Source organism: Galleria mellonella, unplaced genomic scaffold, assembly GCF_026898425.1.
Source record: "Galleria mellonella isolate WM207_F2 unplaced genomic scaffold, CSIRO_AGI_GalMel_v1 utg139, whole genome shotgun sequence".
Lineage (NCBI taxonomy): Eukaryota > Metazoa > Arthropoda > Insecta > Lepidoptera > Pyralidae > Galleria > Galleria mellonella.
This window is the reverse complement of record NW_026441995.1, coordinates 8,782,538-8,796,358: the sequence shown is the minus strand read 5'-3', so window position 1 is coordinate 8,796,358 and position 13,821 is coordinate 8,782,538. Positions and strand designations below refer to the sequence as shown.

The 13,821-nt window shown below is 31.7% G+C and overlaps 1 protein-coding gene and 1 long non-coding RNA gene across 3 annotated transcripts; one reads left to right on the top strand and one right to left on the bottom strand.

Moving 5' to 3' along the window:
* The first annotated feature begins 1,976 nt into the window (after positions 1 to 1,976).
* Positions 1,977 to 12,403, top strand: LOC113510766 (uncharacterized). 2 transcript variants are annotated; one of them, XM_026894304.3, is made up of 10 exons: positions 1,977 to 2,177; positions 3,114 to 3,289; positions 3,517 to 3,695; positions 4,138 to 4,329; positions 5,038 to 5,174; positions 5,702 to 5,956; positions 7,001 to 7,132; positions 7,714 to 7,815; positions 8,877 to 9,049; positions 9,421 to 12,403. In XM_026894304.3, the coding sequence occupies exons 2-10, from the start codon at positions 3,117 to 3,119 to the stop codon at positions 10,259 to 10,261; spliced, it is 2,184 nt and encodes a 727-aa protein (XP_026750105.1). In that variant the 5' UTR covers positions 1,977 to 2,177; positions 3,114 to 3,116; the 3' UTR covers positions 10,262 to 12,403. The 2 variants fall into 2 exon arrangements, with proteins under 2 accessions (XP_026750105.1, XP_026750113.1); XM_026894312.3 differs by lacking the exon at positions 1,977 to 2,177 and adding an exon at positions 2,886 to 3,029.
* Positions 10,920 to 13,572, bottom strand: LOC128202625 (uncharacterized). Its single transcript, XR_008253891.1, has 2 exons — positions 12,939 to 13,572; positions 10,920 to 12,784 (listed from the first exon to the last, which is right to left on the bottom strand). It is a non-coding gene; the product is annotated as an uncharacterized LOC128202625 (long non-coding RNA).
* Between the last annotated feature and the right edge of the window lie 249 nt (positions 13,573 to 13,821).

Below are 13,821 nucleotides of genomic sequence, written 5' to 3'. Positions count from 1 at the left end.
ATACCTTAGCCAAGAAGTTGAAAAAGTAATGAAAGTGTATGGAGCAAATAAGTTTCTTGTACTTATTGACGATAACGCTAGAAATATACAAAAGGCATTCGAATTAACAAAACTCAAATATCCACATGTTGTTCCTCTCGGTTGCTGTGCACATATCCTTAACTTGTTGTGCCAAGATATTGTAAAGATACAAGAAGTAACTGTGTTTATTATGCAAGCCATAAATATAATAAAAACTGTTAAAAGGAGTCAACGATTAAGTTCCTTGTTGATAAAATCAAGGCAGGGTTAAGATTCTACACAAACACTAAAATTGCCTTGTGCTACAAGATGGGGAAGTCATGTTACTTCGTTAAAAAGTTTGAAAGCAAATAAGATAGCTTTGCAAATATTAACAGTTAGAGAAGATGTGGTAATTTCAAGAGATATTAAAGATTTAATTCTAAGTGATGATTTCTGGACGAAGACAGGGGAATGTATAAGTATTTTGGAACCAGTCACTGAAAGCATATTTTACTTAGAGAGCGACCAGAATCGTTTGCATCGCACATACATTACATTTAGAGATGTACAAGCTAAGATACGTTTTGCATTAAATGAGATTTCGACATTGAGCGAAGAAAGCAAACAGCAGATTCTAACATCAGTATCTTCAAGATGCAATATGGTAATGAGGCCAATACATTTTGCAGCATATATTCTAGACCCCAGGACTCTAGGAGTCGAACTTACTCAAGAGGAAGAACTTAAGGGTATGGAGTTTATCTACAATTTAAGCCAACACTTAAGTTTGTCAAATGTAATGGCAGATTTGGCGTGTTATAAAGCTAAAGAAAACTTTTGGGCCAGAGGATTTGTATGGAGCTCATTAGATAGCAGTGAGCCCCTAATATGGTGGAAAGGTATTTGTGGTTCCACTGAGTTAAGCAAAGTAGCGATTCGTATTCTATCAGCTCCCTGTACTTCGGCAGCCACTGAGCGTTCCTTTAGTATCCAAGGCTACATACATAATAACAAAAGAAATCGACTTACAACTGAAAGAACTGAAAAAATTTCATTCATTTGTTATAACTGGAATCTTAAACATAAAGCTGAATGCGAGGACATTCAGTTTAATGAAGAAAATACCTTAGAAGCTTTCATTGAGCAAGTAAATGAACATAACAGTTTAGACGAAATAGAGCCTATCGAACCTATACAATTCATCGCTTGTAATAACTCTGAATCTGACAGTGATTGACTGTAGTTTTACATTTTACTTTCATCTCTTTCTTAATAAACTCAAAATCAAATTAAAAGTTTTTTATTCTGTAGGCTGCATAATAATATTGTCTATGTCCAGTATAGTGGACGTCTTGCGGCTGAGATGACGATGATGAAGTACAAAATCATAAACACCCAAAAATTTGGGTGTTTATGGGGTTTAAACCCAATAAACCCAAAACACCCGGTTTTTACCCACCAGACTTTAAACCCACCCAGGTGGATTGCCCATCTCTAATAGTAAGGCGACTAAATATTTTTTGTTCAAAAAGAGTAAACTTTGCAAGTATTTCATAGATGAAAAAAAAGAAGAAAAAACGATAAAAACTTTATTTTGTTTTAAAATCATATTTTTTTCGAATTGGATTTTTTTTTTGCTAAATGAAGATTTTCATCATCTGATGATATCTATCTTTTCATACACTAACCTGCTATGAATTGACAAGAATAGCAACCGATGGTGTATGTCATCTTCTTTTATTTGCATAAGAAGAAAGGAGGCAACCATATGATTTACAGTTTTTTTTTTATCATTCCTTCTATGTAATTCCTTGTTCTTAGGCGAAATTTTTAGCAAATACATTCTGTGGCATATCGTAATGACAGCAGATAAAGAAGTCTTTCTCAAAATGATAGAATGACAGTATGACATTAAATTTTTTTTTTTTTTTTTTCTTTTTTTGTGGCGTTCACATTAAATTTGACAATGACAATGAAGTTTCTACTTGTACGGGAAAATTATATCTGTTGTTTAATTTCTAATATTTTCCATTACGCAGTAACTACAGCTTTTACATTTTTAATAAATTTAAATATATACTAAAAAATTAATTTAACCAATAAACAATAGAGAAAAAACAAACGGTACGAAAATTATTTAAAACACTGTTACCTATTTCCCAGCTGAAAGTACAGTAAGTACTAGATTAGCATCTATATAAGCACCTATATCTTCTTTTTATTCATTTTAATACTAATCAGTATTAAAATATAGATCAATCGGATTTCTATTTTCTAGTATACATACAATTATTTTAATATAATTATATATACATAATTACTTACCGTAAGTCTTATGTTTTTATTTGAATGTGATGAAAGATATAGCTACATTTCAATTAATGTAACTTGTATAAGTTAATGTAAAAATTACAAATAGCTTCAAAACAATAATGTTAAATTAGATAATCAAAGCAAAGAAATAATATTATTTAATACTACTAAGTTATTAGTAGTACATTTAGTTGTATTATGTACCAACTGTTACCAGTGACTGTGGTCATTGATCTACTTAAATATTACCTTATAACCATCTTCATCCAATATAGTATATATTTCTAACTTTCATAGTTACTGTTTAAGCCTTTAAAGCGCTAGGATGTAACAAAAAAAACAAACTTACTTTCACATTTATTAATAATGATGTATGAAAATAGATTTTTATATTATTGCATCATAAATAATTTTAAAATCCTTGTTTACTATTTTTAATGGTTGCAATATGACTCATTTACATTTAAGTAGGTATATAATATACAAAGATAATTATGAGACTATCATAATTATTTATGACTCAAGTGACTAAAGATGAGTGGTGCTGCTTAGACCTTTGAAAAGTTATTAAGTATTTAGAACTAGATTGTTTGAAATTTATAACCCTGCACTATGTGATTTGCTAACCACATCAGTTTAATGTAAAAAATGTTAAAAAAAAATATGGATTCATTTAATATAGATTGAATAAGACCAATACTTAATATATTTAGGTGAAAATGATGCATGAATTTTTCTTTTTTCATCTTGTTTATTAGAGTATTAATAGAAGTATTCTTCTTTCAATAAATTTCCAGAGAATGGAGCAAACATCTTCAGAAGTGCAACCTAGTGGCTTGCTCTTAACTCCACAAATGGCCTTTGCACCAGAAGTAAATACTGATGGGGAGCTCGTAGAAACCATGCCCAGTCTCTCACCAGTACAAATTCAACAAGAATATTATGAAAACCTGGCCGATTGTGATTGGGTCAAGTGAGTATTACCCTTTCATACTTCAGTCTTTGATAAGTTAAACAAATCTCATGACATCTTAACAGATCTAAATGTGAAATGTTTACTTTACAAAATTATATCTCTAATATTGGAAATCAATATTAATATTGTATTCCGGTTTACTAATTTTGTCATGTTATCTTGTTAACTTATTACCTGAATAATTGTCACATAATTACATTGTGTTGCATTCTTAACATTTTCAGTTATGAAAAAACAAACAGAAACTACTTGTTGCAAAATATAGCTTTTGCATTATTTGGAGGACCAAGCAGTGAAGGTGAATTGGAGGAACTACACAGCAATCAATCGGTACATCTAGAGGGATACACGTCAAGACAAAGAGAAAGAGTTATGAAAGTGTATAATAAAATATCTGAACAGAGTAAGCATTGTTGTAATATACAGAAAGTGGGAATACCCTCGCTCCTAGGATTCACTTATTGTGCACCCCTCGACTATTAAGTTCTCTTAGTAGCCTCTTATGACAGGAAAAGAAGGGTCATTGTATGCCAGGACCGCACAGCATATTAGAGAAAGATACTTTTTGTTAAATAAATTTTTATTGCTACAGGTTAGAGGTTAAAAAAATATTATGTTTAAATACATTGGCATTACCTGTTGATGCAAATTTTATTTTGACTGCATATTTATTTACTCATATACATTGTTCTTTTTTTAAATACTTTATATAAGCTTGAAACTTTTTTAACTATTCTTCTGACTCATATACATGAGTAATTGACATGAAGATCATAAGGTAATCTGTATGTCAGAAAATAATCTGTTACAATACCAACTTAAGTAAGAATATGCTTTAATTTCAGGTAAATATTCACGAAACGATGAAGATATAGTAATGTCCGTCCTGTTGATAGTGTGTGCGAAACCAAAACCACTGAAATTTTATCAGATAGAACCATCTAATTATTGGGTCGATTTGCATCAGAGGACTGATATTGACATTTGGTGTACACCCGTGTTTAGAATAAGGAAATGTATTCCTACCACAGTTGGTGGTAAGTATAAAAAATAAATTATTATTATTATTACCCTTTATTCATATTATTACAATTACATTATGATATGTCTAATAGTTATTGTACAAGCAAGAACTATTAGACATATAACTAATAATTAATTAACTGTAATTGCTAATGAGCAAGTAAATTATGAAATCTACTTGCTCCTTAGCAAAGGTCTCTTCTGATCTTTTTTTTTTAATCTTGGTTGATTCTAGTCCACTATTCTTTCTACTATTTGGATAATTTCAGCTTCCCATCTCTTTTTTAATACATTTTTCTTCTGCGCGCATTGTCTGTCCAGCCCATATAGCCTTACGCCATTTTTGCAAGTTAATGGAAAAAAAAAAAATCATTTTTTATTCAACTGCTAATGTTTTTTTATGTTTCCAAATAGATATAAAAAAATTGTGTCCTTAATTATTGTAATAATAAATTTGGGTGCATATTATTATAATATTGTTAATGATGCTTCAAGTTACAAAAATAACTTGAATTATTATTCTCCTCATGATTTACTAAAAAAGAAAATATGAGAACAACTATTGGAATTGTAAGAAGAAAAGAGACTAAATGCAAAGCGGAAGGCACTCTCACTTCTTCCACGACACATTCGGAAGTCCGGAAAGAGCATTTAGACAGAAGCAAAATACCAATTTTATTGTATGATAAAATTATATTATAATACAAGTTTCATTGTTGCAGCTAAATGTTGCAAAGTTTATATAGATGATAATGGAAGAGTATACCATGATTGGGAATCTTATCTAATAAACAATACACAACCAAAATGTGTACTTATCGTGCCCGAAAATGGTGAATACAATGGAACTATTATTGAAGTAAGTAAATTTATTTAATTGTAGCTTAACAAAGCGCCAATTAAATTTGAAAAGACATAAGTAGCTTAACTTTTACAAGAGCAATCTATCAATTAATATTTAATCTTATTAATAGCATTGTACCTCTCAAAAAAACAATGGAATACAGTAATTTCCATTGTTCATTGAAATTGCACATTTTGATTTAATAAAGCAGTAAAAGCGGGTTGGGATATGGTGTCAATATGATTTTTCTTGTTTTGTTGCGAATTTGTATTAGTAAAATGAAAGTACATGAAAAAGGGGCCGTAACATGTTTCAGTCAAACAAATGTAGAATTAGATATTGACTACAATATATGTTAAATAATCGTAAAATCGTACATAACACAATATTATAACACAAATATTTACGACAATAAATAGATAACCTCTTAATTGCAAAGGTAACAAAATGTTTGTACAATTAATAACTTTTATGTTATATGTCCTACTTAATATATTTTGTATTTAGAATAAATTAGTTATTTTTATATTGTCCTACTACAGGGGGAGAAAGCATTTGCAGTGAGACTGACAGTCGTACCTTCCCCTACACTTGGCTTGAAGGCACGAGTGCTCAGCTCAGCAGATACTGCTAGTACTGTAGCCTCGATTGGTGCCCTTGGAGTTCTGGGCGTAGCCGCATTCACTCCAGTGGGGCCTGTAGTTCTAGCGAGTGCTGCCGTGGCATCAGTCGCCACCGGTGTATACGGTCTGGTGCGATCATCCTTGCATCTAAGAGATAGAAGTGTTCACGAACAGGTAAGCAGATTTGTCTATTTAAAAAATGTATTAACCAAATAAGAATATACTGTAAAAAGCGGACATAATACTAATAGCATTCTTCCTCCTTAGTCTATCGTCTATTAGTAAAAAAGGTAGTCATGTCAGTTAACGTCGTTGCCACCAGCTAGTAAGTAATATATATAAGTAATCTATAACCTTCCCATTGGTAGGGAACCAAGACTCAAACTTGACTGCAGATCTCGCAACCTCCATAAGGGCCAAGTCTACTGTATATCTTTCCATAAATTACTAGTGAACCCTGCATGTGATGTTATGCCCCTTACTCCAACTACTGGACTAAATTGTTTATCTGGTTATTCAGTTAATCTCTTAAGATTGGCGTGAACAAATATTGTGATACGGGATTTTTATAACATATATTCATATGAATGTTCTGTATTATCAGTATTCTACTTTGTATACTGTGACAAGAAATTGAATATTCAACCAAGAGGATGCTTCACCTAACAATTGACTGGTGGGGAAAGAGAGATTGTTAGTAATGAGAAGACTAATTTTCATCACTAACAATATAGGCCGTCTGGTTGACCTCCTTACGATCCCCACTGAAACCATCGTGGTTAGTTACTACTGAATTCGTCACCATAGACCATCTGATTTAATTTCATCCTCCATTGGTGCCCCGCTATGGTATACCGTTACCATAGACGGGTGCACCATTTTATACTTTAAAAAGAAAAACAGTTGACTAACTGTTTTTACACACTCATTGTTTGTCTATTTGTTTTTTTTTTTTTTTTATGGATGAAAATGAAATTGCGCTATCGGGGAACGCTGCCGGTGTACCAGTGAGGGATGATAAGTGAAGATGAAGCAAGTCAGTTGGCCCATCGTGATGCAATGATTAAAAATTAACCACGATGATTTCTAAATAGAACCGCGTGGAAATCGGCCTGTTAGGTTATATTGCTAGTAATGGGTCTGTTCTCACTAGTAACAATTCCTGCTTCACATCTAGTTTATGTTGCCATTGTTCTTTATACATGTGTTTGTATACAGACTATCAGTCCGACGGACGCGGAGGCACGTGGCAGCTGGCTGAACATAGCGGCCTCGAGCGTAGGGCTTGCTGCCGGCGCCGCCTCCAATCTACTCTCACGCTCTGCTGCCGCCGGCACGAATCTCACCAAAGTACAGTAATTCATACATTTTTTTTTTGTGACTTAAAATGGTAAACAAACTGGTTGTTCATTTGATATTAAGTGGTCGCTGTCGCCTATAGACATGAACTAGTTGCTAACTAATTGTTACTTGCATACTAGTGTTTAACTGATTGGAATAAATAATATCCTTTGTCTTTCTTAATCTCAAACAATGGTATGTGTTTTTTTTTTTACTTTTTATTTTATAACAATTTGTTGACCGAACGACAGAAATACATGTATTCCTACCATGGTATTCATCTACGGCATAGTTTATGATAGCCACAGTGCTTTTCATGTCTTTAAGCGACAGATACCGCTATACATTAAGTGGGTTGACAATACTACAGAAGAATAACATCTAAATCCTCAGGAATGGTAACGCATGGGTGGTATCATGGGCGAAACAGTATACTCTGTTATGTCCATGGTACTGCTCATGTCTATAGGCGACGGTTACCACTTTCCATCAGGTAGGCCGTCAGCTTGTTTGCCATTCAAAGTTGTATAAAAAAAAAATATGCTCATGTTATTAAATCTCATTGCTTACTTTTATATCTTCAATTCCAGACTGGACAAGCCCTTGCGGTATCTGTGGAAGTTCTTCGACATGCGAACTTGGTCACTGGCGGTGCTGGAGTCGTTAACAGTCTCGTGTATATAATTTTGAAGGTATAGAACTAATTTTCACCGATTTAAACAAGTGCATTTTGGTCCGCAAATAAAAAACCATGTTTGTTCGGCCAAAAAAAAAATTACTTTAAAAAATATGTTGTTAACATCATTGAAGATGATGATTACATTATTATCATTAGATTATAACGATAACCCATACTTCCAAATCTGTTCAGGTGTTTAGAAGTTATGATAGAATAAAGCAACTCATCATCCTACCCTTATCCCAATTAGTATTTGGGGTCGGCGTAATATACTTTTATCCATATAACAAAAAGATTTGGCTTAGTTTTACGACCGACCGCCTGCCTGACGTCAACCGTCTTTGGGAACTCTCATATACATTAATCCTGAAAATATTACATTCCTTTTTTGAGTTTTTTTTTTTCTATACAACTTAGAATGGCAAACAAGCTGACGGCCCACCTAATGGAAAGTGGTAACCGTCGCCTATAGACATGGGCAGTACCATGGACAGTACAGAGTATACTGTTTCGCCCATGATACCCCCCATGCGTTGCCATTCCTGAGGACTCAGGTGTTATTCCTCTGTACCCAGTAAATTCACGCCATATCCCACCCTTCAAACTGAAACACAGCCATGCGAACACAACTGCTTCACGGTTGAAACACGAATAGGACAGAGGTACCCAAGCAATCAACTTTTGTACAAAGTCTCCCTCTGGTAGGTGAGTTGTGTGATAAAGAAAAAAATATTACATATTTGACAATTTATTACATAATTGCAAATTGATATGGAAATATTATTTAAATATGAAAATTATATTTAAATAATATTTACCAAGCGAGTGGAAATGTCAAGACGGAATTTGAACCCGCACCTTGTACACCGCACCAGGGCCAGCGCAATTTAATAAAAAAATCTCTCCTCCCGACTTTTAATAGATGATTCGCTTGAAACGGCTGGGCCTTTTTTGATTTTTTTATCATTTGTACAAGCCAATTAAGGCTTTTAAGAAATAAAGAAAGAAGTGGAAGTTTGACAAGACTTATCGCTTTACTTATGATATAAATTATTATATATATACTTTTTACAGTATCGAAAACATGGCGAGAAACCGACAAAATTGGAACTATTCCAATTCACTGCTGCGACCCTGTTCTTCTGTAATGCTGTAATGTCCAATCGCACTGCACAAAATATTATCGAGGAGGCTCAAGCCACTACTATTAATAACTATAGAGCCACATTGCGGAGCAATAGGCACAGGTATGATGATTAACAAACTTACCTTTTCCAATAATATTTGTTTTTTGGAATTTTTGAAACTTTTTGAATTAAAAAATCACATAAGTTATGACAAACTTCATATCTGACAAAATAATAGTAATTATACTGATAGAATAAATACTTTAAAAACAACGAAAAATTTATGTTGTGAAAAGTTTGTCCACATGACTTCATAACAATTAGTTGCGCCAATATGTTGTGAAGAGATAACAAACAAACTCACAAGAATTTTCTTTAAAAAGTTTTCTTACAAAATATGTATGTGTATATATATAATATATCTATCTATACCACACCAAGTACCTTACGGGGTAGGCAGAGATATATTTAAAATCTAAAATATATTACAGGAAAATATTCGACAAACTAAGTGCTGAATCTAGGAGAGTTCAAGGCAATATCCAAGGGAATACCGAAGTTATCAGAGGTATAAAGAACATTGTAGATAAAGATCAATATTTCGCAGACGTACTGAGAATTAACAAAGATGTTAATGAATATAAACTAAGGATTTCGATGACAGCTGATGGAAACGTAAATTTGAATTCTCAACACAAATTTCATCCCTCAGAATTAGCTAACATAGCTCCAGAGGAGAGGACTCAATTATTTAGCACTCTAGGTCCAGCTGTCGTCGATTCTGCTAATGTGCCTACACGTTTCATGTCTTCGACGACCGCTATCAGACCGTCTATTGATGGTGAAGAAGAGCGTAACATACTGGTAGGTATCCATCCAGGAGAAGTGTTACGTATCGGCTCGTTACTAGTGCGAGTTAGTGCATCCGGTGCGGAAAATGTCGCTCTGCTTCTAGAAAATCTCAGTCAAGATGTGTACGCCAATTTGATGACTGTCACATTCAATATGCTATCACAATTGCTGCCAGAAGAGATAGCAAAATTAAGATTACTTAGTCCAGATGAAGATCTGATCGTTCAAATAGTGAAATTTGTCTTTAACTATATGAAACATGAAAGACCTCTAGGAGACGCTTGTCGGGAAACTGACAATGGAATCTTTATAGTGCTAAAAGAGTTCTTCCAAGATGGAGTTGTTCGCCAAGACACCATACTAATACTGAAGAACTGCCTCATGGAATGGATTGAAGAAGAAATAGATAAAAGACGTGTACTTTATCCTAGTAAGAATCAAATTATTTGTTCCATTTGCCAAGGTGTAAGGTTTGCATAATATTATCTAATTCTCATCATAATACAAGATTCAATTAACGGCCATTAGGGGTAGAGCGAAAAATTAATACAAGCTTTGTTATTTAAAGTACTATCGATTGCTATAGGTATTTATTATAAATATTATAATACATTTAAATTCCATCAATATCTATAACATTATCGATTAGAAAGTAGAACAAGGCACTATAGATTATGCCTGCATTTTTCAAATACAAAGGCTCTATTTTATATTATTAAATTATGTGTTGATCCGTATATAATGAATCGACATACAAGCAAACTAGGTATATATGGCAGCAAAAAATAAAGATGTTAAAAAATACATTCACTTAAAAATTACTTAAAAAAAATCATAAAAAAATATATTTCTAATTAATATATCAACTCGCTACTTAACTACCAATGTAAGCGTTATAATTTATATGTGGTATTTACAATTCTATTAAATTAATTATTATCTATGAATCACATACGTCATAAATGTATTGTGCCTAATATTATAAATCAATGTCCAATAAAATATAATGCTATTATCTCACAAAAACGAAGGTATAGATAAAAATTACATTGAAATCAATACATATCAATTTCGCTAAAATATACACATTATAAATCTATACTATATTTGTATACAATAAGACACTTTAGCGTTAATACTGCCCTATTACTTAGGGGCCATCCATTCATTACATTACGGGAGAAAAGGGATCGACAATGTGATATTGTGTAATAAGGAATGAGAGGAGTCATAAATTTCGTGACCATCTGTATCTTACATTTATAAACTAATTTCGGAACTGCTATCTTAATTTAATAATTTTTAGATGTAAAGTTCCAAAATATGTGCCGTCATAGCTGTGACAAGCACGAGGGAGAGGAAATGTTAAATTCGCGTGTTGTAATTTATGGGTAGCCCCTTATCTATAATAACAAGATATAGATATGTAAATATCTACCTGTGTACCTATATTTGTCTGCGTTATCAACGTAAAAAATAGTCTATATCTTTGTCCATCCCAAACACAATAACAATAGGTTGACTTGTTGATCCGTCAAGCAACATTTTCATATTGATAATATAAATAGAGATGCTCTCACTGTATTTAGGATTGTCACATATAATTGGTTATTCTATTATAATTATTTTGTTTAATTCCACTACCATTAGTATGTGTGTCAATGCAACAACCATCCAACACGCGACGATTGACCATCATTTTCTTCTTCATCTTCTGTGGTAACAGAATTAAACAAAAAAATTCTAATCAAATAACCAGTAATATGAACTTCCACAATATAACACTTAACAGCAAAATGTTACATATAAATTGAAAAAATATATATTGACTATATTTTCTAAAAATATACAAAAGTTAATCTTTGTAGGTACTCACCAAAGAAATATCTGAGGAACTCTCTCACTAATAGTAGTAATAATGTACACTGTATAAATTCTTAGAAACTAATTTAGTGTAGTCTTGAATTTATTAACTTATTGTCTTTGTCATTACTGACAATTTTTTTCCATTTCATCCGGAAATTTGTTTCATGAGGCGTATAGCGCTTTGCATAACAGCATCTCACCTTGCATGAAAACGAGATAAGTGGCATCCTTTTAATGTTCTATAAAATGGATAAGTTAGTATGAGAAGCTCTAATTTTTGTTATTTATTGAATCATGTTTCTTTAGGCGAAATATCCAGTTTCACTGATAGAACATTATTTCAAAGGAATCCTAATTATTCCGATTTCACTCGATATATTTTATATCGATTTTCAATTTGTTCACTATATTTATTTATTTCTTTGTATTACTTAGATATTATAATTTAGTACCTAAACAAAAATTCAGTGATACAGTGAACTATACTGTGATATTTAAAAATAAAACTTTATACAAAAGATTGCAATTAGATATTTATTATTAATATTATTTGTGATATATCAACCTTTTATAGTATAACAAACGCTGTGCCTTGTTTATCTCAAAATTAATTGGTATTCCTAATTATTGTAAATACATTAAATATGTTTTATATTCATATTACATATTATAAGCACGTAAAAGTATCCTAATTATTAAAAACACAACATTAAAATGTAATGCTTTGTGAAATAAACTATCAATCATGTTTCGTTATTCATATTTCATTTTGCCTCTTGTTTACCATGTTATAAGTACCTGCCTAAATATAGATAAATATCCTATTCGATCTATCCAAATATAAGCAATTTTTTTAGTTTAAAAACATGAATCAATTTGTATTTAAGGTAAATAAATATATATCTTTGTAATCCAACAAGATGTAAATTAGGATTATTGTTGAAAATTATGTACATTTTTAACGTATATTTTAAATGCATCCGTTCCGAAAGGACTTACCGTGACACGATAAATAGTACCTACGCGGCGAGTTGCACAACGTGGTTACAGCAGGACTAAAATGAACGGCGTCTACTGGCAGCCCGCGTAGTTTCATTGTCCACCCTCACATCGTCACTATTACTGTCTATATCCACCCTTCAATAGAACAAAAGCCAGTGATTAAAACGCTCAAGACATGCTATAATTTGTTTAAACGCATTCTGGATACCGTGAGTACGTAAGTAGTAATATAAAATACATACGTCAACAACAAAATTTTATATTATTTAAAACGTAGACAGTAAATTACCGTTAATATTATATATGGTACAAGCAGTGTTGCTAAATACAATCTGCTAAAATTAGATATTATTTGTACTAGGATTTAAATTATTAAATAATACGCGCAGTGTTCTTTTTAAGGGTACATTAGAGTAATGAAAATATATCAATATATCAAAATTATCAATCAAGGACGTGATTTCACATCAAACATGGAAGACAGACAATAACGGTGTTGCTATATTTCTTTAAAAAAAATTAACTTTAGCAATTTGATCCTAATTAACCCATATTTAAAAAAGGAATGGCATATATCTAATCACACATAAATAAATGTAATTAGGTATTATATGTAAAGAGATATTATACTCTTATGTTTTAATATCGTTAAGAAAAAATTCAAATTACTCAAATGCCACTAAATGTTTCGAAAATTTGCTAGGTTCTTTACTGAAGTTCTATTAGGTCTGTTAATATTGCCAAATTATCATAATTTAATAGTATTACAAGAAACATATTCTTTCTTTACCGGTAGCTTAAAATAACCTAAAATAGTTAATGATTTTAGTAGAGATTGCTTAAATAAATTGCTACCCAGTGATAGTCAAGTTGAAATTGTAAGTTAATCGCAACTTCCTATTTAAAGAGTGTTCGAAATCACTCAATCCAAATAGGTACGACGTTATTGAAAAACTATTTAAAAATTTATATAAGTACCTACTAATAATACAAATAACTTTAGAAAATAATTATCTTATTATTTCCAAAAGTTTCATTATCGTCGTGAAATAGATTTATACTCGGCAGTTTATTCAGAAGAATTTTGAAATGAAAACCAAAATAAAAATTTAGAGGTATTCTCAACTAAAACCACAGATAATTTAGAACATTCAATACTTTAAAATGGCAAC

Coding starts and splice junctions, on each gene's coding strand:
- LOC113510766 (XM_026894304.3), top strand. CDS start 3,117: ATGGAGCAAACATCTTCAGAAGTGCAACCTAGTGGCTTGCTCTTAACT. Junction 5,175..5,701: donor ACAATGGAACTATTATTGAA/GTAAGTAAATTT, acceptor GTCCTACTACAG/GGGGAGAAAGCATTTGCAGT. Junction 7,816..8,876: donor TCGTGTATATAATTTTGAAG/GTATAGAACTAA, acceptor TACTTTTTACAG/TATCGAAAACATGGCGAGAA.